At 38.6% G+C, this 22,704-nt stretch overlaps 1 protein-coding gene across 2 annotated transcripts in view; it reads left to right on the forward strand.

Moving 5' to 3' along the window:
• Positions 1-490: 490 nt before the first annotated feature.
• RB195_013023 (uncharacterized protein) overlaps positions 491-22,704 on the forward strand; it is a gene marked incomplete at both ends in the record, with an annotated part of 40,584 nt that continues 18,370 nt past the window's right edge. Inside the window, 36 exons of one of the 2 annotated variants that reach the window (XM_064202663.1) lie at positions 491-553; positions 3,486-3,599; positions 3,654-3,765; positions 4,081-4,205; positions 4,336-4,401; positions 4,460-4,557; positions 4,868-4,975; positions 5,039-5,156; positions 5,553-5,634; positions 5,727-5,818; positions 5,899-6,018; positions 6,079-6,213; positions 6,361-6,506; positions 6,580-6,661; positions 6,741-6,881; positions 7,168-7,296; positions 7,370-7,453; positions 7,580-7,669; positions 7,725-7,816; positions 7,877-7,969; positions 8,107-8,221; positions 8,311-8,490; positions 9,108-9,193; positions 9,249-9,348; positions 9,413-9,562; positions 11,662-11,751; positions 12,489-12,571; positions 12,923-13,064; positions 13,128-13,245; positions 13,313-13,435; positions 14,334-14,460; positions 14,526-14,643; positions 15,179-15,306; positions 15,370-15,561; positions 16,898-16,979; positions 17,649-17,705. In XM_064202663.1, coding sequence (XP_064058545.1) covers positions 491-553; positions 3,486-3,599; positions 3,654-3,765; positions 4,081-4,205; positions 4,336-4,401; positions 4,460-4,557; positions 4,868-4,975; positions 5,039-5,156; positions 5,553-5,634; positions 5,727-5,818; positions 5,899-6,018; positions 6,079-6,213; positions 6,361-6,506; positions 6,580-6,661; positions 6,741-6,881; positions 7,168-7,296; positions 7,370-7,453; positions 7,580-7,669; positions 7,725-7,816; positions 7,877-7,969; positions 8,107-8,221; positions 8,311-8,490; positions 9,108-9,193; positions 9,249-9,348; positions 9,413-9,562; positions 11,662-11,751; positions 12,489-12,571; positions 12,923-13,064; positions 13,128-13,245; positions 13,313-13,435; positions 14,334-14,460; positions 14,526-14,643; positions 15,179-15,306; positions 15,370-15,561; positions 16,898-16,979; positions 17,649-17,705 — 3,981 coding nt within the window. Of the gene's footprint in view, positions 554-3,485; positions 3,600-3,653; positions 3,766-4,080; positions 4,206-4,335; positions 4,402-4,459; positions 4,558-4,867; positions 4,976-5,038; positions 5,157-5,552; positions 5,635-5,726; positions 5,819-5,898; positions 6,019-6,078; positions 6,214-6,360; positions 6,507-6,579; positions 6,662-6,740; positions 6,882-7,167; positions 7,297-7,369; positions 7,454-7,579; positions 7,670-7,724; positions 7,817-7,876; positions 7,970-8,106; positions 8,222-8,310; positions 8,491-9,107; positions 9,194-9,248; positions 9,349-9,412; positions 9,563-11,661; positions 11,752-12,488; positions 12,572-12,922; positions 13,065-13,127; positions 13,246-13,312; positions 13,436-14,333; positions 14,461-14,525; positions 14,644-15,178; positions 15,307-15,369; positions 15,562-16,897; positions 16,980-17,648; positions 17,706-22,704 lie in introns of those variants that run through there. The other variant, XM_064202664.1, reaches the window with a different exon arrangement.

The following is a 22,704-nucleotide window of genomic DNA, read 5'->3' on the forward strand; positions in this document are numbered from 1 at the left end:
TGGAATTACAGACTACTACTAATCATTGACATAGACATTCCTCTTAGAAATTATAGTGTTCGATTAATTATGATGCTTAGCATTTTCACACTTGAATTACCACATGATCATGCGTTCAGGAACCGGACGCTCGGTCACGTGAAATTTCAAGTGTGAAAATATCCTGTTTATTGTTGTATTTTAACGATACGAATGTACTTTTTTGGCAACGTGAGTAACCCCCGTCATAAAGACGTATTGTAGCAGATTTTTCTTCCAAATTATCGTGAACCTTCGTAGGAATAGTCACATTTTAAAGCGTGACCCACCAATGAGGTCACAGTTGTCAACTTGTTCACATAAAAAAGATAAATGAAGTCATTTTTATTGCATGGTTTATTGTTGATCGTATCTCTAACGCTGTTTCGTTGTAACTACCTCATAATTCGTATCTATTGTGTTATTTTCAGAAATTATGTTCTATTGAGCGGCGGGAAGTGATCAAATTGTTATGGAACAGTACGGAGGCGAAACCCTGGGACGTTGCCAAACATATCCGCTTGAGAATTACAAGGTAAGACATGAGTTTCTCAGTTGATCTTCCATTTCATTGTTCTATTTTACACTTTTCTACAAATTCGCTTCTTCTCTAACATTTGTGATGTTATTTCTTCTTATACGAAACTGAAGGTTGTCCTTAGGCATACGGTAACTTGTTATGTTGAAGTTCTAAATAGTTGAAGTCATAAATCAGAGCAAAGACCGCATACGGAAGAGATGGCAATCCGCGACCTCAAATAATTTCTCAGGGTTCAGTGAACGAAATTTGCGAGAAAGAATTCAAATTGCCCCTTTGCGAGGATTCCTTCTCGCCCTTCGCAGTGTTCGGCACCTCACAAACAGAACATACAAGATGTTTACAAAAGTACACGAAAGTAAATGCAATAAATAGTGTATAAAATAAGGTAGAAAATAAAAATAACACCTAACGCGAGAACCAAACTACTATTTCCAGAAATTTACCAGCTTCTAATTCGTTGTACGCAATTGCAGCAACTGCGCTTTACATGGCGCCTATGCATATTACGTGTACCCATTACACAACACAGATATCGTAGAGCACTTCAAATTCTCGGTTTTCGGTGTTTTGTAAATTCTTGCAGGAAGTGGAAGAAGTTTATTTGTGAGAAAGAAAGATGCCTTCCCTAGATTTCTCTGTCTTTCTTGGAGATAGTCCAGTTATTGGGAAATGAAATGACGAGGAAGTAAACATAGCGGGGCTCTTATCGTAATTCACCGAGGCGAGTTGCACGTTTTTGCACGAAATCAGATATGGTATTCGCACTTCGGCACTTCAAACAAATCATTTGTGCAGAAAAAAAAGTGCTTTGATGTGTCCTGTTGTGAAAGAACTGCTCTATGGTCAAGGTTGTTCTTATCGGATTTATTATGCAGCGTAAGATTTGAGGGGAAATCCAGTTGCCGACAAAATTCTATGCCGGAACGGCTGTGGTGCGCGTTCGCTTGCGTTAGCGCAGAGGGAGCAATAAATGACACCCAAGCAGAGAGTGTATGGTTTCCTCCACCTCCCTCCCTCCCTCTATCCCTCCTTCCTTCCTTCCTCAACTTATCCACTTCCCTCTACCCCCTCACGCTTGATTTGAAGAATTTTTGTGGTGACTGTAAATCGAAGTATTTAATTTTCGTGTAGACTGACAGTTCATCTTTCATGATCAAAAACCTCTACCACCGGTACAGTGAAGAGTTCTAGGAGATTATCTCTTTTAGATTATCTCATTTAGTCAACTGGACGGGACCTCATGAAACGGACGAATTTAAGAAAAATCATTCACAACAATGGAGTTGATTAAATTACAGTCCAGTGAAAAGAGATAAATGGATTTGAAAGCGACTGGAAGATTTTAAACTGACAGAAATTACCTGTCGTTAAACGACGCGGAGCTGATGCAGTTGTGTAAGCTGCTCCACGCACTGCGGTGAAGTCAGCCGATGAGTTTGTGATGGGACCATCACTAGCTTAAAGGCACCACCCCACGAATCTGGGGTGGTACGGATTTCAGGTGGAGAGTTCCTACATAGAGGGTCGGAGAGGGGGGTGATTCCGTCTATTTCTTCCTAATTGCCGTAAAAAACGGGAGATGCGGCGCATGCGCAAGGCTGGCGCGCTCCAATCGAACTCGTTGTAGAAAATAGCGCGCCGGAACGCTCGAAGTCGTATCTTCCGGGCTGTTTTTTTACGGTAGTTGGGAAGAAATAGATGGAATCACCCTTCTCTCCATAATCTACGACTCCGTATAGGCATAATCCACTTGAAACCCCCACCACCCCAGATTCGTATTGTGGTGCCTTTAAGTCAGCAATGAGTCAAGCCGGCGAGGGTCCCGCTTTGAGCACAACCACTAGATTCACTGCAACGCGTTGAGTGTGCAACCGCTGCGAGCTTCGGTCATTTTATCAGATTATAGCAACAACAACTACAAATAAGCTCTGCAGGTAAATTTAGGTCCGGAAATAATTAATTTTTTATGAACCAACCTCTGGTACCTGGCAAATTTTTCTTTTAAAGAAAGCCTTCAGAATTCAGAAGATCAGAATCAGCGACAGACATATTGTAGGGTCAAAACGACATGAAGCACGGTGCAGTTGCATACGCGGCTTCTCTCAAGGCGGTGCGATGGAGCGTAGTGGAACCCTTGCTTTCATCAGCCATCGCTGCAGTATGTGATGGTCCCACCTCGCCCTCAACTGCACCCTCCACCGCGCCGTTTCGAACGCGTACGCAAATGCACCATGCGCAATGTCGTTTTGACTCGACTATACGTACCAATGGTTACTAGGACTTATGTCTGTCATGTTAACCGCAACGCGCTCGCAACAACACACACTTTCTTGCGTCAACAACCAATTTCTCACTCTTCTGCTCTACCCTAGTGGAATGTGCATTGCTTAACGCCCTGGAAAGGACGTAGAGAGGCCCACATACAAAGCATACATGATGATTCTATAAAACAAATCAAATTCTCAATTCATGTCGGTAAGGGACCTTAAGCAGAAAAAAAATGAACTAGGCTTGTCTAGATACTAATACCTCATTAGTCATTTTTTTGGTGATCAGACTGTATCGTTACGCTATTTCTTCTTTTCTTTCAATTTCAACTGAGACAGAAGAGACAGCATCAGTCACCGCTGTTTCAAAACTATTCGGAACATTAATCTTGTTTCAGAAGAAGTCAGGAAAGGTGGATGTGTTATTTTATCGAAATGGGGTTGTTAAAAGTAGACCTTGGCGCGAGATTTATGGTCGTTCTTGGGCACTTACACTATTACGATAAATGATGTGCAGTTTGGATGGATTGCAATGTTTTTTTGTCACCTATTGTACCAGTTTCCGTACTGTATTATTCTACCAATAATAGAGGGATTTTGGGGCAGTTTTAAACTTTCCAAGGTGGAAGATGTGCCCAGGAAAGTATTTTTTTTTCCAGAAAGGCGCTCGAGTATGGCACCGTCATCCGGAACTGGTTTGGATTCCAGGAGAACTTGAGCACGATGTGACGTTCGCTACGCGTACTATTAGAATACGTCTCGAGGACGATGAGGTTCCTTTTATTTTTCACAATATATTTCACCATTTTTATAAGAATTTTTTCCAGGTAGTGGAAATACAAATTTCGTCTCCAAATCAGTTACCGTTCCTTCGCAATCCTTCGATTCTCATAGGAAAAGACGATCTCACCGCGCTCTCATATCTTCACGAACCAGCCGGTGTGCTTTTTCGTTTTCTTTTTTTTATTTCACAATTTTTGAATAGTTGACGTTTAAAATCTGTGTAGAAAATTGTGCAGAGAGTTAGGGACCAACGGAATTTTTTTTTTGCGCACGCAACTGTTTATAATTTGAGAAAAATTTCTATTCATTGCTCTATGTTGAATAGAGCAACAAGTAGTGTCATCGTACTTTCTCTCTGAGGGACAACTTTATAGGATACGATTCATAAGGTTTAAAGGTTTAAAATTCTCATCTATCATGCAGTGGTGTACTATGAGAACTCGTTTTTGCTCTAACCATGCTACTTTTCAGTTCTTCACAATCTACAGGTCCGATTTATTGAACGTGAATGCATCTACACCTATTGTGGGATTGTTTTAGTTGCAATCAATCCCTATGCAGACTGTCAACATCTTTACGGAGAAGAAGTTATACAGGTGAGCAGATCGTGTGATCGAAAAGGAACGAGTTTTCTAACTGCGAACTTTTTTTTTGCTTTCTAAGCCTTTTTTTCCTCATAACTTATGTTTCAATTGTTCTTTTATCTGACTACATGTATTTTTATAGGTTTACCGAGGTGTAGGAAAGCAGGTCCGAGAACTTGATCCGCACATTTATGCTGTCGCCGAAGAAGTGAGACACATTTGATTCCATGTTGAAAGTACATAGATCTTTCATGAGAGTATTACAGGCATTCTTCGATCTAGCAGAATTCAACAAATGCCAATCTATAATCGTAAGCGGCGAATCTGGAGCCGGGAAAACTGTTTCAGCAAAATTTGTTATGAAGTAAGTTCATTAGATGGAATTAGATATCGTACTATTTGCTCCACCATGACGTCTTTTTTAACATATTACCGTTCCTATGTCATGACTTTTTTCCTGCCATTGTACTATTGAAAGGGCTTACATATCTTCAAAATCTTCGTGTATCTGACGTTTTATTTTGCCATGTTTTTCTCCCACTTTGTTTTTGCTAAAGCATGTATTCTCACCGAGAATTATCAGCAAAACTTGGATTATTACGTTACTGTTACTTATTACTCTTGGTACTGCTATTTTTAGCGCCGATCATATAGAAGCGAATAGAAACCTTTAGATACTTCGCCTCCATTGCTGGTCATCGTGTTGGTTCTGCTGGAATAGAGGATCGTGTCCTAGCTACAAATCCTATAATGGAAGCTATAGGAAACGCGAAAACTATAAGGTAATCATTATCAATTGTCATAATTGGTTCAACAATCATCATATGGTTGTTCTTCTACCACAGGAACGATAACTCGTCTCGATTTGGCAAATTTATCCAGATCAACTTCGATGATAAGTTCACCATTAGTGGTGCAGAGATGAAAACTTATTTATTGGAGAAAAGTCGTCTTGTGTTCCAGGTCAGGAACAATCTTTGCACTTTTTTCTGCTATTTCCATTCAATACAACAACATTCGAACATATACTCGAGTCAGAACGATATTAAGCACGAACAGTTGCGTAAGCTTCTGGGCTCGAAGCGGTGCGGTGGAGATAGCGGTTGGAATCGAGGTGGGACCATGAGAACTGCAGAGACAATAGGTGGCAGTACCGAGGATCCTTACACGATCCAACCGCTACGCTCCACAGCGCCGCTACGAGCCCAGTTGCTTAGGCAACTGTTCGTGCTTCATGTCCAACCCAACTGTAGATGTTCTTTCATGACTGTTTTTGATAGTTCTGATCGGATTTGCTTTGCGATCTCCTCATTTTTTGATCTCTGATTCAAGTATTCTATCAACTGCATAAGATTTAAGGCTCCGATCGAACGAAATTACCACATTTTCTACCAACTATGTGCAGCAAGGGATCATCCGTTGATAAAAGATTTTTCATTGGGTAATCTTTTGCAATTTCTACACGATACTATAGGAATAATATTATGTTTCCACTTTGCATTTGAAGAATCAACTCAAACCTTATCATTCCAGGGCCCAGTGAAACATATTGGTACACCGCTCAAGGTGGGGATAGTAAGATACCAGGTGTCGATGACCGAGAAGATTTTGTAGAGACAGTGAAGGTGCAAATAAATTTTCACACCCTATTTCGATTAGATGGTGAGCTGGCAACGTATCTAATCAATCGATTTGGTAAATACAGGCTTTGGATACATTGGGATTCTCCCAAGAGAAGCAAAGAGATGTATTTCGGATACTGAAGGGCATTCTTCTTCTCGGCAACATTGAATTCAGACCTGACGGTGAAAACTCTGTGATATCGGTGAATGAGATAAATCCTTAGAACTTATCGGATATTCTCAGCATCATGCATTCTTTTCAGTCTATGAATGCTTCTGAGATTACGCAGTTGTGCAACGATTTCATGATCAACGAGGCCGAGTTGAGGTTATGGCTTACTGTTCGAGAAATTCGTGCTGCTGGTGAAGTTGTGAGAAAGGGTCTTGAGCCACGTGAGGTAAGCATTGTTGATCAGAACAAAATTCTGTGTTTATCAATTATGAAAACCTTGAAGCTATTTTCGAAACGTAAGATGTTGATTTTGTCGCTATAAATGAAATCCAGTATTATTTCTTACATATTCGCTGCATTTATCCTCTACCAGGCGATGAGGTCCCGCGACGCTCTCTCCAAACTTCTTTACGCACAAGTTTTCTCATGGTTTGTGAGTCGGTTCAACGATGCTTTGGTAGAGAAAGAAAGAAGGATCAGCCGCAATAAGAAGTTTATAGGAGTGCTTGACATTTACGGGTTTGTTCTTTGCTAGATGTGTCTGTTCGTATGCTCAGCTTTTTAGTGATTTACAAACCTTTATATGCTTTAGGTTCGAAACATTCGAGGTGAATAGTTTCGAACAGTTCTGTATAAACTATGCTAACGAGAAGCTTCAACAACAGTTTAATCAGGTATGGCACAAGCTCTTATATTTCATGTGTATTTCTGAATAATGAAATAATACTACACGTACATATTTCGTTCTTTCAGCATGTTTTCAAACTAGAGCAGGAGGAATACGAACGTGAGGAGTTGTCTTGGGTTCGTATCGACTTTCACGATAATCAACCAGCTATTGACCTAATCGAAGGGAGGCCAGGCCTTATAGACTACTTGGATGAGCAAAGCAAGGTGAGAAAAGACGTCTTTTTGAATATTGGGACTTTATAGAGACTGTAGATAAAACAGAACTTCTTTCTACAGAATTCTGTAATGGGAAAGGAAAATTCAACTTATCTGTTGTGATTGTTCGTCTAGGGTGTTATTCTTCAAATATTTTATATTTCTCTCATGAGAGTTGATAAAAAGCACAAATTTTGTCAGGTTTCCAAACAATTATTCGCTCATACCTTTGAAGAACTGCCATTTTATATCACATTACTATATTTGTATCATATCTCAGAAAATTAGCATTTAGGTGGTGAACGGGTCAGATGCGGCGTGGCTAAACCGCATTAGCACTTGCCCGACACTCAAGAAAAATGACCAGCTTCAAATGCCACGCATCAGAAGCACCAAATTTATAGTGAAGCACTTTGCCGCCGAGGTTTGTATTGAAGTACTTGGTGTCTTGTTTCTATTTGTGAGTACCTGTCGTTCAGAGACATATTCTATTCTAGGTCCCATACACCACAGAAGGGTTTTTGGAAAAGAACAGAGATGCTGTAAGCAGGCAACTTCTTGAGCTCGTTGCTAAGACTAAGGTACTGTGATTTGAAAGAAATTCTGGAAAACACAAAGACGAAATTGGCAAGAATATGCAATATACATCAGGGAAATGTTGTTCTTCTGACCCAGAAAAAGTTTTCATAGAGAGCGTTTCATTTTAGTTTTCATTACTACGGGAAATCCTTGGATCATCTGTTGTTGTTGAAGATACACCAGGAAGGAACACCGGGAAAAAGACAGTGGCTGGTCAGGTAGGTTTGAAAAAGGTTTCATAGTTGATTTTACTGATTAGACATGTAGTTTTAGTTCCGTGATTCCTTACGAGATCTTATGGCGATATTAGGAACGACGCGACCTCATTACGTACGTTGTATAAAGCCAAATGACGCAAAAGAAAGGTGCTACAATATTATGATAACAATGAAGAGATGATGAATAAAGTAGCGATTTATTTTCAGTTTCTACTTCGAACCGAAACGTGCGATACAACAGCTCAGGGCATGCGGTGTTCTGGAAACTGTGCGTATATCGGCAGCCGGCTTTCCTACCAGGTATTTGACTATAACTTCGGGCACAAATTCTGTATACTGCCCTCTACCTCCTACGTTTTTGCTTTCTTAGACTGACGTACTCTTTCGCCTCTTTGCATGTGTCATTTTTGTTCCAAAAGAAAAGAATGCTCTTAAAGGTGGACTTACGAGGAGTTTGCACGACGATATCGTGTCCTCTATCCTGAGGGGAAAGCTATGTGGCGGGACAAACCGCGGCAGTTTGCTGAGAAGGCTTGTCATAAATGCCTAGAGGTCAATAATATGGTTTTTTCATTTTCTACTTTTTATTTATTTTCGCTGTTTCTTTTCCTAAACTTCCCGATCAATAACTTGTGTTTCAGGAAGGTAAATTTGCCTTAGGAAAGACTAAAATCTTCTTCCGAACAGGGCAAGTTGCTCTATTAGAACGAGTGCGTGTGGAAACCTTAAGTATATCGGCTGTGCTTATTCAATCATGCTGGCGTGGATTTGTAGCTAGAAGAAAGTATCAGACCATGCGAAAAAGCTTACTTACCATACAGGTACATTTTTTTCTACACGTTTTTTTTCTTTTGCATGTAACCGACCTGTTAGAACACCTAAATAATCGGCAGATTACGCGGAAAACACCCGTTTGCAGATTTATTACCGGAACCTGCCTATGAGGGGTAACAACACAATTATGAGAGTAACAAACACACGTCATGTGCAGCTCTTATTGGCATTTTATTTAGTTCTGCCATGATCTTCTAGTCATCCTTTTTCCTTAGTTAACAAGATTAGTTTAATAACTTAACCGTGCTCACTTGGAATTTTAATTTTGAGTTATGTCAATTCTCCTGTTCGTATTATTTCGCTAGCATTAAACTTTATGGTTTTTGTTTTTTATGCTCTAAATGATCATTCATGTATTAATTTGCTCCCATTCGTCATACTTTTACTGCTCTGTCAAAGTTCTTGTCACTGGATTTAATATGAAAATGTAGTTTGTGAGGGCATGCAGCCGGCAATCCCCCGGGAGAACTCTTGAGAAGCGAGCTTGTCCATCCTTGACCTCGTCTTCAAGCGACTGCTTACACCTCCTAAGCCTCAGACGTATTAATCTTCCACTTCATATGTAAATAACAAGATAACTTTAGCTTCCCATTGGATTTTTCAGGCTGCCACTAGAGCTTTCCTTGCCGTCAGACGTCTATTCTACCTTCAGATGCATCGTGCTGCTATAGTCATTCAAACAGCGTACAGGTTCGGATACTATTTCGCGAAGAACTATTCTCCCATTTGCGTCAACTTATTTCAGACGATATAAGTGTGAGAGTAGTTATCGTAAGCTCCGATGCGCTGTCATTGCCATACAGGCTCAATACCGTGCCGCTAAAGTACGCGCTTACGTGGAGAAGGTTAGCGTATTCACAACCAGTTCTTCTTAATTACTATTATTAAAAATGATGCATGGTATTTCAGATGCGTTACGAGAAATCTGCTATTGTAATTCAAAAGTACTGGCGCGGTTACCTTGTTCGTCGGTCTGAGATTGAAAGACGACGAAAGATTATACTCGTTCAATGCTGCGTACGTAGGTGGCTTGCGAAGAGACGTTTGCGAGAGCTTAAGGTATGTTTTAATAAGTTATTGTTTTCGTAAATGCCGGAAGATGAATCCTGAGTCACCGTCTTATTCCTTTTTTTGAACTAACTTTGAGGATTTTCATAGGAAATCTTGTGTTAAAGGGGATCACGAGAGTTGTAGAGGATATGATATTTGGTTGAGGATTATTTATTCATTTACATTTACTTGAACGTATCTTGAAGTAAGGGGGGGGGGGGGCTTATGATGATTTATTATTCCCTTTCTTCTTTCAACGTTTTATGCAACTCTTCTAAGTGCTTTTGTGATGGACTATAGAAATTTTGCTCTTTGTATAAGGATTTAGATTGTTATTGTTTTGCTTCGGTCGTAGGTGAAGCTGCCAAAATTTTCAATAAGTAAGGTCAAGAATTTTTTAGAATTTGTCTCTTTTTTCTTTCATGAGAGCTCATAACTTTTTGCCCAATAACCCACTAGTTTCTTGGCGTCTAGATTCTTTACTGACAATCCTACTTTTCCTTATTCCCCTTGTTTTCTTACGAATAACTACTCTATTTTTTTCTAAGGCAGCAATGAATCAGTCGTTTCATATTTGCACTCTTTTTTCAACTTCTGCAGTCATTATTTTCTTTTTCTGCTATAATTTTTTAACCTTCGCTCTCAGCGCCTTTTCGTAACGTCCAGTCTGCCGACATTATTCTAACTACGTCGATTTTGATGAGTTGTTCGACTGGTTTTTTTCCAAACCTTAAACGATAACTTTGCCTACGATTACCTCTATCCACTATAAAATTTTTCTGGTACTTTTCAACCATTTTTTTCATAACGTAAATTTTGTCAACGTTATTCTCTTTTCGCTTTTTTTCTTAATATCCAAACGGGTTTGTATGAAAACATTTTGCAGAGTAGAATACACATGCGCATTCGATTTATTTAATTGGAAGAAAGTGTCCAACTTAAGTCATGTAACAATTTGGAACTATTTAATTTGAAACATCGTTCGAGCTGCATCTGTGCTTAATGAACAGCTCCGTCGAACTCGATATCCCGAGGGTGTTGAAAATTTATTCCACTCTTGATGTGACGTGCAAACAAGATAACTCGATGAAATTTGAGATGTTGCTTGCTTTTTCAATGTTGCGCTCTGAACTTCTCATTATTCGCAAAAAAAAGTGGCTAGCTTGCGGTTCACATTCTGATTATTAAGTCTTTTTTCTCACTATGTGGTTGTGCAAAGTCATAGTTTAAAATGAGAGGATAAAGTGCTCTATAAATGTTGAGACACTATCAGTCAGTTTTCATTTTGGACAAATTTTATTGTATTTAAGCGGAGAGTTTTTGATCGGAATCACAAAATCATCGATTTTTAACCAAAGTTAATATATTTCTTTTCTTATGAGTAAGTTAAAATCAATTACTCAATGGAAAGCGATGGACATAAACGGGGACTCGAAATCTGAGATTTACGAGGCATTTGGGTCCTATTTTCGTGGTCGTTCTGTAAGTCTTTATGGTGGTATATGGCAGATTTAATAGCAGTCTATCATTCACATCCAACAAGCACGAGGGTAAAAGGAGTGGAGCATTGCTTGGTTTTTTCGAAGTTTTTTTTTTTCGCCCAAAAGTAAGGAGAATCGGATGTTCTCGGGAAACAAGCATCATTTAAGCGATTACGTTTGCAAAGATTCGAAAAAAGCAAAGGGCTTTTTCTTTGCAAACTTTTTGCAGCGGATTATTGATTGAATTGAATAAATTATTTATTCGGAAAAGTTTAGCCTGAGAAAACAAACAGCGATAATTGTTTTGGAAATTAAGATCTGGAAGGAAAATATTTTATGAGCCTGATACTTCTTGTAATATGGATTTTGAGAAATTTTTCCCTTGTTTTTTTTTCTCATTGTTTTGCGTCTAGCATTTGCATCCTTTTATTAACGCTATTAAAATACAGTTTGACTGTGGCAGGTACATAAATGTGTATTGTTTGTATTGTAATAAATTCCATCTATTTGAATGTCAAATTTTCCCCATAAATTATCTCATTGCTGTTTGATACATAGGATTTGTTCCACGGGGGAAGCAAATTTTGACAAACGAAGGTTTCATTTTTTGAATTTTATTTTTTCTAGATCGAATCACGGTCGGTACTTCATCTTCAAAAACTCAACAGTGGGCTGGAGAATAAGATTATTGACTTGCAATTGAAGCTGGATGCTGTGGTAAGTGCATATTTGATATATTGTGCTTTTTTTCGATCCAGTTGGTGATTAAATCCTTTTGCTTGCATGTTGTTTTTTTTTTCTCTTTGAGTAAGTCACCTTGTACATTACGTTTGGTGTAGACATTTTCCTTACACGATAGCAAGACAAAGTTTTCTGAACAAGAACATAGTTAAAATATTGGATGGATGAGGGTTACTCGTGCTGTAAGTAGTTTGAAACTAGGCCATAGGTGCGATAATCGGAGCCGGCGTTCCGACCCCCTTCACTTTTAGACGGTTGGTGGAGAAACCTCCTTCACTTTTGCACGGTAGGCGAAAAAATCCCTTCACTTCTGTACGGTTGGCGAAGGGACCCCCTTCACTTGAACTGTACCAGATGAACTAAACCCCCTTCACCTGAGTAGGGACCGTCTCCACCCTGTCACACCTATGAACTAGGCAATTCTTTTTTCGTTAAAAGAAGTGAGAAAATTCGTACGAGGTGCTTGTAATTTGACAAATTAGAACGTGTGTCTCAATGATGTGTCTTGGTGCGGCTATGTATGACCGTTCTACGAGAAACTCCATCAAATATGTGTGATGAAAATATTTTCTGTCTTCTATGTTTTCCCCCTTCCTGCCATCTTCTATTCGCCTCTCAAACACTTCTCTTGTCTTTTTTTCTTTCAAATTCTCTACTTACGCAAATGGTTAATTCTTTACGGTTTCGGTTAATTATTTCCACTTTGGTTCCAGACATCTGAGCGTAATCGTTTGGCTTCGGCAGAACTTCAACTTGAGAAGCTACGAACTGAAGTGGCACTTTATGAGTTAGAAAAGTGAGTATTTTTACGGGACAACTTTTAAAAGCTCGTCTTTACATTTATAATAAAAAGCTTTTCTGGTTTTTTAAAAAATCTTCCTTTCCTTTAAGAAATGCATCCAACGACAAATTAACACGTAACTTGGTTTTTTTTTAAAAGTGATCATGCGTCCCTTGTTTTCTCAGCGCTTTTTATTCCACTCCATGTCTGGTGGACCCATTTTATTCAAAACAGCTGTATTTGGTTCGAAGCTTCATCAACTGTCCTTTTAATCCTATTCGCGTGAATTTCATACAGTTTGATTACCATATTCTGAAGTTCACTTTATTAAAATAACTCGTCTGTATCTATATTTTCTATATTCAGGCGAGAATGGAAGAAAGCTGCTCAGAAAGCGGAGGAACTAACCTTAGAAGTAGAACGACTTGAGACGGAATGTGATGTCAGAGAAGCTCAAAAAAGTGAATTGGAAACAAAAATCAACGAAATGACTTGTCGCCTGGACCAGGTTTATATGACGTCACCTTCTCTAAAATTCCGACCATTTCAATTTCATTGGTTATCTTTTCAGTTACGAGCGGAGAGTTCGATACAAATCACAGATTTAACGGATAAATTGAATAGCTCCTCCGCAGATGCAACCACATTTGAACAAGAGCTTCGAAAAACACAAAGTATCCTTGCTAATGGTATGTTCTATTGTAATAACATGTAGATATTTCATTCGGTTTTTATTTCAATTCCTCTTTTTTTCAGAAAGCGAGAAACGTGCTGTAGCCGAACACGAGATGGGTCTTATGCGTGAACAACTGCTACAAAATGCCAGTTTGCTTGCATCACCGCACTTTAGCCGAGCTGGCAGCATGAGGAGTGAATGTGGTACAGACTTTTTTTGGAAATTTCCATGGAACATGCGCACTGAATGACGCACGTTCTTTTTTTTCTGAACTAGAATGAATCAGAGAAATCGGCTTTCCACTTATAAAAAGTGGATAAACATCTGAATACTTAGTATACATGCATGGAATCGAATGAAACGTAATTAAGTCATGGAATGAAACGTAATTATACCCGATTTACTTCTTCTCTTACAGTTTAATGGTTTAATTCAAGAATTATTTAAAGAAAAAAAAGAGTGGAAGGGAAGGAATTGTTTTTTTCTGACCGTTTTGATTTGGTTTATTTATAATGTGAAGCGCTTTCATTTTATTAAAAGTTTTTTTTTATAATTTATCATTATTATATTTTGTAATTTAATAACGATTGGAGTATATACATGTTCCGGGAAGGTCACGCGTTATTTCGAAAATAACGCATAGATTTTTAAGTGATGAAATTGACGAAGTATTGTACTAATATATACTCAGAAAGAAAATTTAGTGGGTTCCCTAGATATTCATAAATTTCCTCCTTGAATATGTACCAAATTGAATAATATACTTGGAGGATAATTCGTGTTTTTCTTATTTTATTTATGTGAAGGGTATCCTCGAATTTATCTCCGTGGAGTAATCACAACTGTTTACCAGTTATGCTTTCTAATCAATCCAGCGCTATATTCGCTAACATTCCTCAGTCAGATTTTCTTTTTTTTTCTTAATATTTCTCCTTTTGGAGCGATTAGGACGCCAGGAAGGCACTTTATGTTGGAGTTTGTAACATTTTAACGTAAAATTTGTGATATCTCTTTCAAAATTAAGGATCCCACTATTTTATTAGTTGTACACAATAAAAAGCGCCGTTATTTTTTATTATTTGTCATAGCCATTGTTTATAGGACGACAACCAATTTCTCTTTCTGGACCGGAGGGGAATTCGATTTCGTTCGGGGCAAGCTCAGGTGATCTCGACGAAATTGCTCTAATCCTTCGCCAGCAGCAAATGATAAATGATCTTCGTATGAGGTAATAGATTTTTGATAGGGTATTATTCAATCTTCCGGATACTATGCTTTGTCTTCTTTGCGTAGAGCTGAACAATACCAACGTGAGAATGAACGTCTGCGAAATGTGATGGAAGCCAGTTCATTGGTGGATTCACTTGAGAAAAGGACATCATTGCGTAGTTTTGAGTCGCATAAACTTCAGGTAGGTCGGCTAGATTTTTGTGTTTTTTTTCTAAAGTAAATAGTTTTTGAGTGTGAAAAATTGTTCAAATATTGATTGTTTCTTTGAAAACGTCAAGCTAACCATCCTCCATTTTTTTGGAGCATTTTTAACATAGAAAAAATATTTAAAATAAAACGTTTAATAGTTATTATGTGATAAAATCTATTGAAAAAAACTTTATAAAACTATAAACCAGAGGAGGAATTTTTTTCCGCGGTTTTATACTCTCACTTTTCTGGTACAAAAATGTCTTTTTCGTACGTGATGTGACCTAATTTCTGAAACACTTCTGAAGTAGAAAAAAACTACTTAAAATGAAAAATATAGTTGTTTTCTGATGAAATCCATTGATCCGGACTAGAAGGAAAATTATTTTCCCGCGGTTTCGTGCTTTTACTTTGCCGGTGCAAAAATATCGTTTTCGCATGATGTGACCAAACTCTCCCATTGCTGAAGTTCTCCCCATAGTATACATCCGAAAAACCAGAACGGTCATTTCATATGTCAATTTCAGGAACTGGAATCCGCATACTCACGCATGAAACTGGAAATTGAACGTTTAGTAGCAGAAAAAGCAGATGCAGGCTTGGAAAATATGAATGTGAAGTTGTTGTTTGATCGGCTTATCGAAGACAATGACAGGTTACAGTATTAAATCGGATTGAACTAAAGTTCCGGATCTCCGGATAAATGAGTCCATTTTAGACGTCGAGAAGAATCAGCTGAATTACGAGCTATGCTGGCCACTAGATTCGAACGTCAATCACTGGCAGCAGGAGGTTCTCCTCGACCTGATTCTGGCCATTGGTCTGCTGGTCATTCAGACGATGGCAGCGCTGATTTGGACGAGGAATTATGCCTGGAACGGCAATGTAGGCAGTTGAAAGCACATGCAGAGTGGGTTTTTTCCCTTTTTTCTTGTCTTTTCTTAAAACTGATCGATTATTATATTATATTAAATCATGTTGTGCATTTATTTTATTTCGTTTCTGAAAAAGATTTCTACTTATTACTATTGATTTTTCATTACTTATTACTACTAATTTTTTCTTACTTATTACTATTATTACAACAGTTATTCATTTAAAAAAAAGCACATTTTTGTACATTGGAATGCAGCGAGGAGGCCCCTTTTCCGTTTGTGAAGTTCATGTGAACTGGAATGTCCGTTTCCACCACCTTTACTCAACTTCACTTCCCATTCTAAACACTTTTCGGAAGAAAAAACTCCCCCTATGCATTTTGCTTCGACTACAAACGTACTATTTGTACTGTAATTTCTGTAAGTCTATTTGATTGCAACTATTTCTAATTTAGCTGCAATTGATCATCTTTCTGTACATTTCCTACTGTAGCTGTCACTAAATTGACCTATTACTCGATATATTTTGCTCATATATATGAATCTAGACGATGCATCATATTGAAGTAAAACTTGAACTGAGAGAGCGAGATGTCATGCGTGAGCTTCGTCGCGGAACTCTGCTTACGGTTTTCTTTTCGGTGAAAAGTTGCTAGCTTTATATAGACTTTTTTCTTTTCTCATTGTATCCACCGTAATCCTAGTATGTCCTTGAGCGCAAACGTTTAAGTTACGCTGTTATAAAAAAAAAACCCAGCTTAATACGTCTGCCTACTAACTGGAATCGTTGGTGTGGTTTGACCACTTATGGAATATATTTTATGCGGTAGCATTATAGTAGCATACTGTGAATACTGTAACGAAAATTAATGTGGCTTAATACAGGAATTGGATTGTGTGCTTCTTTAACGCTTTCATATACAGGTTCACATAAATACCGTACCATAGCATACCATACATGTAAAGATTTTAATCGTAGCACAATGCATGCAAAATCTTAAACTACAAGTAACTGTAGATTTTTCCTGGTTTTTGTTTCCTGGTGTTTTTTTTTTCGTGTGAACCCATCGAATTACCAGTAGGGAAGAGTAGAATGGTCACAGATGAAAGGAAAAGTCTTTTGGGGAAAGGCACAAAAAGGAGAAATAAAATTGTGAAACAGAGCAGGAAAATATTTATCATACGGAAAATATTTATGCGTAGAAATATTTATACGTAAAAATGCATGAGTGTAAACTGCACTGAATTCAGCAGAATGTTTTTATACCTTAAAGTGCTAATGATAAGAAAAGTGATGTCTCTGGAACTATACATACTTGTGCAACCTAATACGTTAACGTGTGTAATGCCCTGTAACGGTTTTTACTTCAGAAATTTGAACCGTATGCTGATTGATCGGAATCGAGAGATTGAAAAACTAGAGAAACGACTTTCGGAGACGACACCAGCATTCGTGAGTTCACCGTCTTATTCTATGCTTCGCACAGAACGTAGTTGGTGGAATGCGTCACCGCCGTGTACACCCGCCGCCCCCTCTGTATGCAGCGGGTCCCGTTCGTTGGTGGACCGTTTCAGTGAAATCGGTGAAACGTTGCTTTTCGCCGCTCCATCCGTGATTGCTATGTGGCTTGCGTACAACAAGGGATAAATAGGTTGGGAATGATTGATGGATTCTCATATTTTTCTCAATTTCACATCATTTGCTCGTCACCGTAACTCACTGGGGATCACATATCACCTATCGTTTCTGAAACGTAGGCTGTCATCGTTCGTACTCTTCTTTCTCGTGATGAGGAAGTTGATAGCCTGTATCGTTCATCTTTCATCCTTTATCTACACTCTTTTATTTTCATTTCATTATATCGAGTGCACCCGCATGAATTCATTAACTGATGACAGCATGTATTTATTAATCCGGTTGATTGTGTGGTATTTTAACATTAAGTGCCATTAATTTTTTTTTATTATTCTATGTTGTTATTATATTATATTTACTTCATGTTCTTGTTATTAGTTCCATAGTTTAATTCTCCTAACTTTTTAGTGATAATTTATATTCTTCAAACAAGTGCTACTCTTATTCGTGGAACTCTTCTTGCCATCATTAAAAGCTTACGTGTAGTCCGAAGGCCGTGACGTGATCGATTGTTGTGCATTGATGACACCGAATTTGACGTAAATGCTCGGAAATTTCGCTAGATGCTCATTTTCAGAGACGTCATAGTACGGATAGATGGATTTTGAATCGATTAGTTAAAGTCGGTGACTCTATGACTTTTTTAAAGTGAAATATCGGGGCAATTACGTCGACAGCAGTTGTCCTGGTAGTTTTAGCCTGATCTGGCAGTAGTTCTAGATTGACCAGGACTATAAACGTTACAGTTCTTCTCGATTTGTTCTACTGTACAGAATTTCGCTTTCCACTCCCTATTCGATTCCAAATAAACCTTTATTTGGTTGTGCTTCTACAATTCAGTAGAGCAAGTGGAGGACGGCGATTCAGATGAGAAGATTCTGACGACCTAAGCGGAAGAATGGATGTCACAGTTTCGTCAATCTATCCGGTCATAGGTAATGGATCTGAAGCTTTTATACGGGACGGTGTATTCCTATGCTTATTGTGACTTCACATACAATTATGCATGGTTTTGTTTGCATGCTTGCACATTGATTAGCATTGATCATTTATAGTCGGGTCAAAACGACATGATGCGCGGTGCATTTGCGTACGCGCTCGAAACGGCGCGGTCGAGGCAGCAGTTGGAACCGAGGTGGGACTATCGCAAACTTCAGCGACGGGTAGTGCCGTCAAGTGTTCCAGTACGCTCCCAGCCGCTACGCTCCACCGCACCGCCACGTGAGAAGCCGCGTACGCGCACCTTGCACTGTGCTTCATGTCGTTTTGACCCTACTACACGACGATTGCGTAACATATTCTGAAGTGGTGTCGACGATGAGGAATTCTGGATGAGTCCACGATGATCGGCTTTTCAACTTCTCTTCAATCCTTTTATTCTGGGTTATCGTTGTTTTGCGATTCATCCGTAACCGCCGATTCTTTTCCTTGTTTGCAAACTTTGCGTTACTTGCGGTGCGGTGTGTGTTTTTTTTGTAGGGTTTTAAGCAGTATTATCTAAGAAGTATGCATCGTTTACAACTGAATCTTATTCTACTGCAAGAAAAATAATTTGAATTCCAATTATTACCAATTTTTATTGGTATACATTCTATTTTAAGAAAGCAATGGACTAAAAGTGTTCGGTACATAGCAACAGTTTTTATTCGAATTCGTTTAACGCGTTCCGGGGATCGGGAAAGAATTGTTCACGCAATGCAATTCTGACTACGGTAGCTGGGAATTTATCATTTAGGATAGGATGACGTTTCACGTTTACCATGCCGGACTTTTTTGAATCACATTTAATCAACTATGCAATTGAAGATTCCATGAATTAGCTTCATAACGACTCTAAAAAAAAACGTGAAGTGTCAGGAAATTTCCCCTCATAATTTCTGTCCACTAGGTTAGGACAGAAAAATATAGTTTTCACAATACAATAATTGTTTTAGTTGTATCAGTTACTACAGTTGAGCTGTCCAGAGTAGGATTCTTTAGAATTTTTGGAGAAATATGCGAATAAATCTACACGTCGAGGAATAAATCAATAATCATCATCATCATCACATTTCTTAGGCCTCCCGAAGTAAGAAATTAGTGAGTTTCAGGTTAAATTCGTTGTTTTTTCTACCTTGGATTCCTATGAAATGAGAAAATGTAGAGTGGATGAAGATCTCGAGAAATTCTGATGCCTGAATCTTTCCGGTGTATATGATTGAATTTGGCCATTTTATACTTCCCGAATTCATCCCCACATTTCATTTTTTTTCTTTCATAGCTGGAAAAGTGCAAAAAAAAATTCAGGAAATTTTCTCAATAAGATCGTACCAATGGTTGCGCTTTTTCTTCCGCCTAAAATTGCATTGGAGTAGAAATGTGGTGAGCGGGGTATTGATGTAAACCACATTATTGTTGTAAACAAATGATCAAGGCGAGGATTTGTGGAGGAGGTAGTGGCCAGACGAGAAAACGACAGATCTTGCCGCCGGCGAACGGATTTCTGGCAGATTCCGTGGTTTATTCGTACGTGCTTGTGTTAGGTTGCCAGTGGGGGGTGAGGACCGACACTCAAACATGTTGCCGGATCAAGAACTCTGTTACCTTCACTTTCTGTTTTTGTCTTTTTACGGAATTTCAGGGAAATTGACACTATGAGATTCATTTATTTTGCTAATGGAGTCTTTTGAGGTAAAGACGGGAAATATTTCTTCTTCTAATGCATAAATAATAGGTTCCAACATTCTAAGAACTTTTTTAGATTAAAATCCAAAATTTATCAATTAAAGATTAAAATTTATACGTAGCGAACGAAATTTATACGTATTTAATATTAATACATAGCTTTATTTAGTTTCTTATACAAATTTAATGCCTCAAGAAGTCCAAAACTGTATTAAATGGATCTATGTAATACTTCTAGTTGACTTATCAGCCTCGTTAGAGATTTCTAGGCGCTTAAAAGTTGAAGGGCATGAAGAAATGCGTGCTTCTTTTTCTTCTTCTTTTTTTTTTCTCTGAAGGTATCCTTCTGAGTTTTAAGGTCTTGTAATTGCACCAGTCCGATACTGTTCACTGTTAATTACATCTTGAAGTTTCGTTTTGAAAAAAAAAAACCTTGTTTTTGAGAACTGTGAAGTGACCCTAATGAACAGCTGCATCCTCTTTTATGTCAAAATGGTGACTATCATCATCGATAGGGATTTTTTTTTCGATGAAGGATGTTTGAAAGAAAAATTCACGTGATCATCAAAGCGAACTAACGAGCAGTTTAATTTTGGAATGAGCATTAACGCCTAAATTAGACTTTGTTGGCTGGGAAACATTAGGTGTGGAGACGTTTCACGGATTACTTCCTGAACGTACATAATGAGTAGGCAAATCCTTTTTCCCCGTTTTTGAGGATAAATGCCGAAAAAATCCAGTTCTAAGTATTAATGAGCTGTTATTCATACTTAAATTGCTTAAAGGCATCACCCCTGAATGTGAGTTGGTACGGATTTTAGGTGGAGTATTCGTATACGGGGTTAGTAGATTATGGAGAGGAGGGTGATTCCGCCCATTTCTTCTTAAGTGCCGTAAAAAAAGACCCGGAAAATGCGGCATAAGGCTGGCGCGCTCCAATCGAACTCGTAGAAAATAGCGTCCCGGAACGCTCGAAACCGTTTCTTCCGTGCCGTTTTTTACGGTCGTTTTAGGGATAATTGGACGGAATCACCCTTCTCTCCATCATCCCCTATACGAATACTCCACCTGAAATCTGTACCACCTCAGATTCGTGGGGTGTTTTTGATTAAGCATTAGACGATTCCACGTCGGCGTCCGTAGATCATTCAGTGAACAAAAATATGAAAATATCTCTTCAGAAAGTTGCGAAAGTCTAAAAATTTGTTTGGAATCATAATGGCACCAATTACAACAATAAAAGTCACTTATATGTCATCCACATCCGTAAAATCATCGGACAATTTACGGTATTATTCTGCGAGTCCGCCTCCTCGTGTGCACTTTCATAAAGAGACGCCTCGACGACGACATTCTTCAACAACGCACCGCACGCAATTAGCCGGGCGAAGGAGGAGGATGTTCGTCCGCTCCGCAGGAGGACACCAGACCTACCACCACCAACACCACCACCGGACCGGATCGGTGGTGAACAAGTGTAGTGAGAATCCGCTGTTGTGACTCACATACATACATGTCATGCTAATCGATCGTATCGTATTCATTTTCCCTGTGAAAATTCGCTAAACAGCGAGCGAGCTAAAATTTTCGTTTCGTTTATTTTTATGTGAATTGGAATTTCTGTCGCGTTCACCGTAGCTATTTGGTATTCATTGCATTTTAAATGACACATTATTCGGGTCGTTTCGCCGTCGACCGTGGAGGAGGTTTTTTTCTCTGTGGCCGGTTTTTAAGGGCGTTTTTTTTCGGCGGGGAGGATCATTCTGTGCTCGACAAACGTATAAATCCGTCCAAGTTTGTTGAGTGTTGAGGTGACCACTGAATGGATCTGCTGTAGCTTCTTCCTTCCCCAATCCATTGGTTTCGAGGATGAACATCAGCTGACAGAGCGTCTTTTTCCCTCCATACCCTTCAGATCCGCTTGTTTTCTCTCTATTCTTTCTTTAGATTTTATTTTTTAACCTTTAATCTATTCTTTTTTTATTTTTTTTTAATTTCTAGTCAGCTGGAAATTTCAACGTTTTTGGGTGAGATCTGAAGAATCCTCCTTTGATCCAATAAGTAGTACATCGGAGATTTATTTGGAAATCTAGTTGGTCACTGCTAAACTAAATTTCTTATGAACCGAGGAACCACGTCAGGATTTCTCTCCTGCAAAAATTCTTCTTTTAATTTTCTGTTTTCTTCTTCAATCCTCTCTAAAGTCCTCTCAATCCTCTCTTTTTTTTTTGGACTTTCATGTATCTTCCGATACTTGAGTCTGCGATTATCCTTCGAATCTATCACCTTTATTTGTTCCTGCTTTTTTTTGTTAGATATTCAATCAGGGTAGTTGCTTTATTGTAAGCCTAACTCCTAGGAATAGGCTAGAAACTCATTTTTCAGGAGAAACATCAATAACGTAGAGATTTGCTGGGTTTTCGGGTCATCCAAATTTCCCTCAGCTTTCTTTTTTCCCCATGAAATGAAAGAGAAATTTTTCCGAAAATAAGCTATACGTTATTGGATCTCGTTTCTGACTGAAAGGACTATATGTATGAATCACATCCTTTTTCCGGATGATGTTTTCGATTTTGTATAGAACTTCTGAATGTCCACAATTAGCTTTCAGCTAACATTTGATAGGATTCCGTATTGAAATAAACCGCGCAGCTGGTCCAATAACAAGGAAACTCGCAATGTTTACGGTTGGCCGCACCCCCCGCCCGGGCGCCTACGATCCCTGTCTGTGTGTCCTACATCCGAATGGCTTTATAGTCTCTACATAGCTGACTAGCGCTTACGATCACAATTGTTGCGATTTATTGCTGGTACAGATCGATAAATGGTCGTAGCGAGCAGATTTTCTGGATACTTCCTAGGGACTTCTCAGTATTAT

This window comes from Necator americanus, chromosome V, assembly GCF_031761385.1.
Source record: "Necator americanus strain Aroian chromosome V, whole genome shotgun sequence".
In the NCBI taxonomy this organism is placed as follows: domain Eukaryota; kingdom Metazoa; phylum Nematoda; class Chromadorea; order Rhabditida; family Ancylostomatidae; genus Necator; species Necator americanus.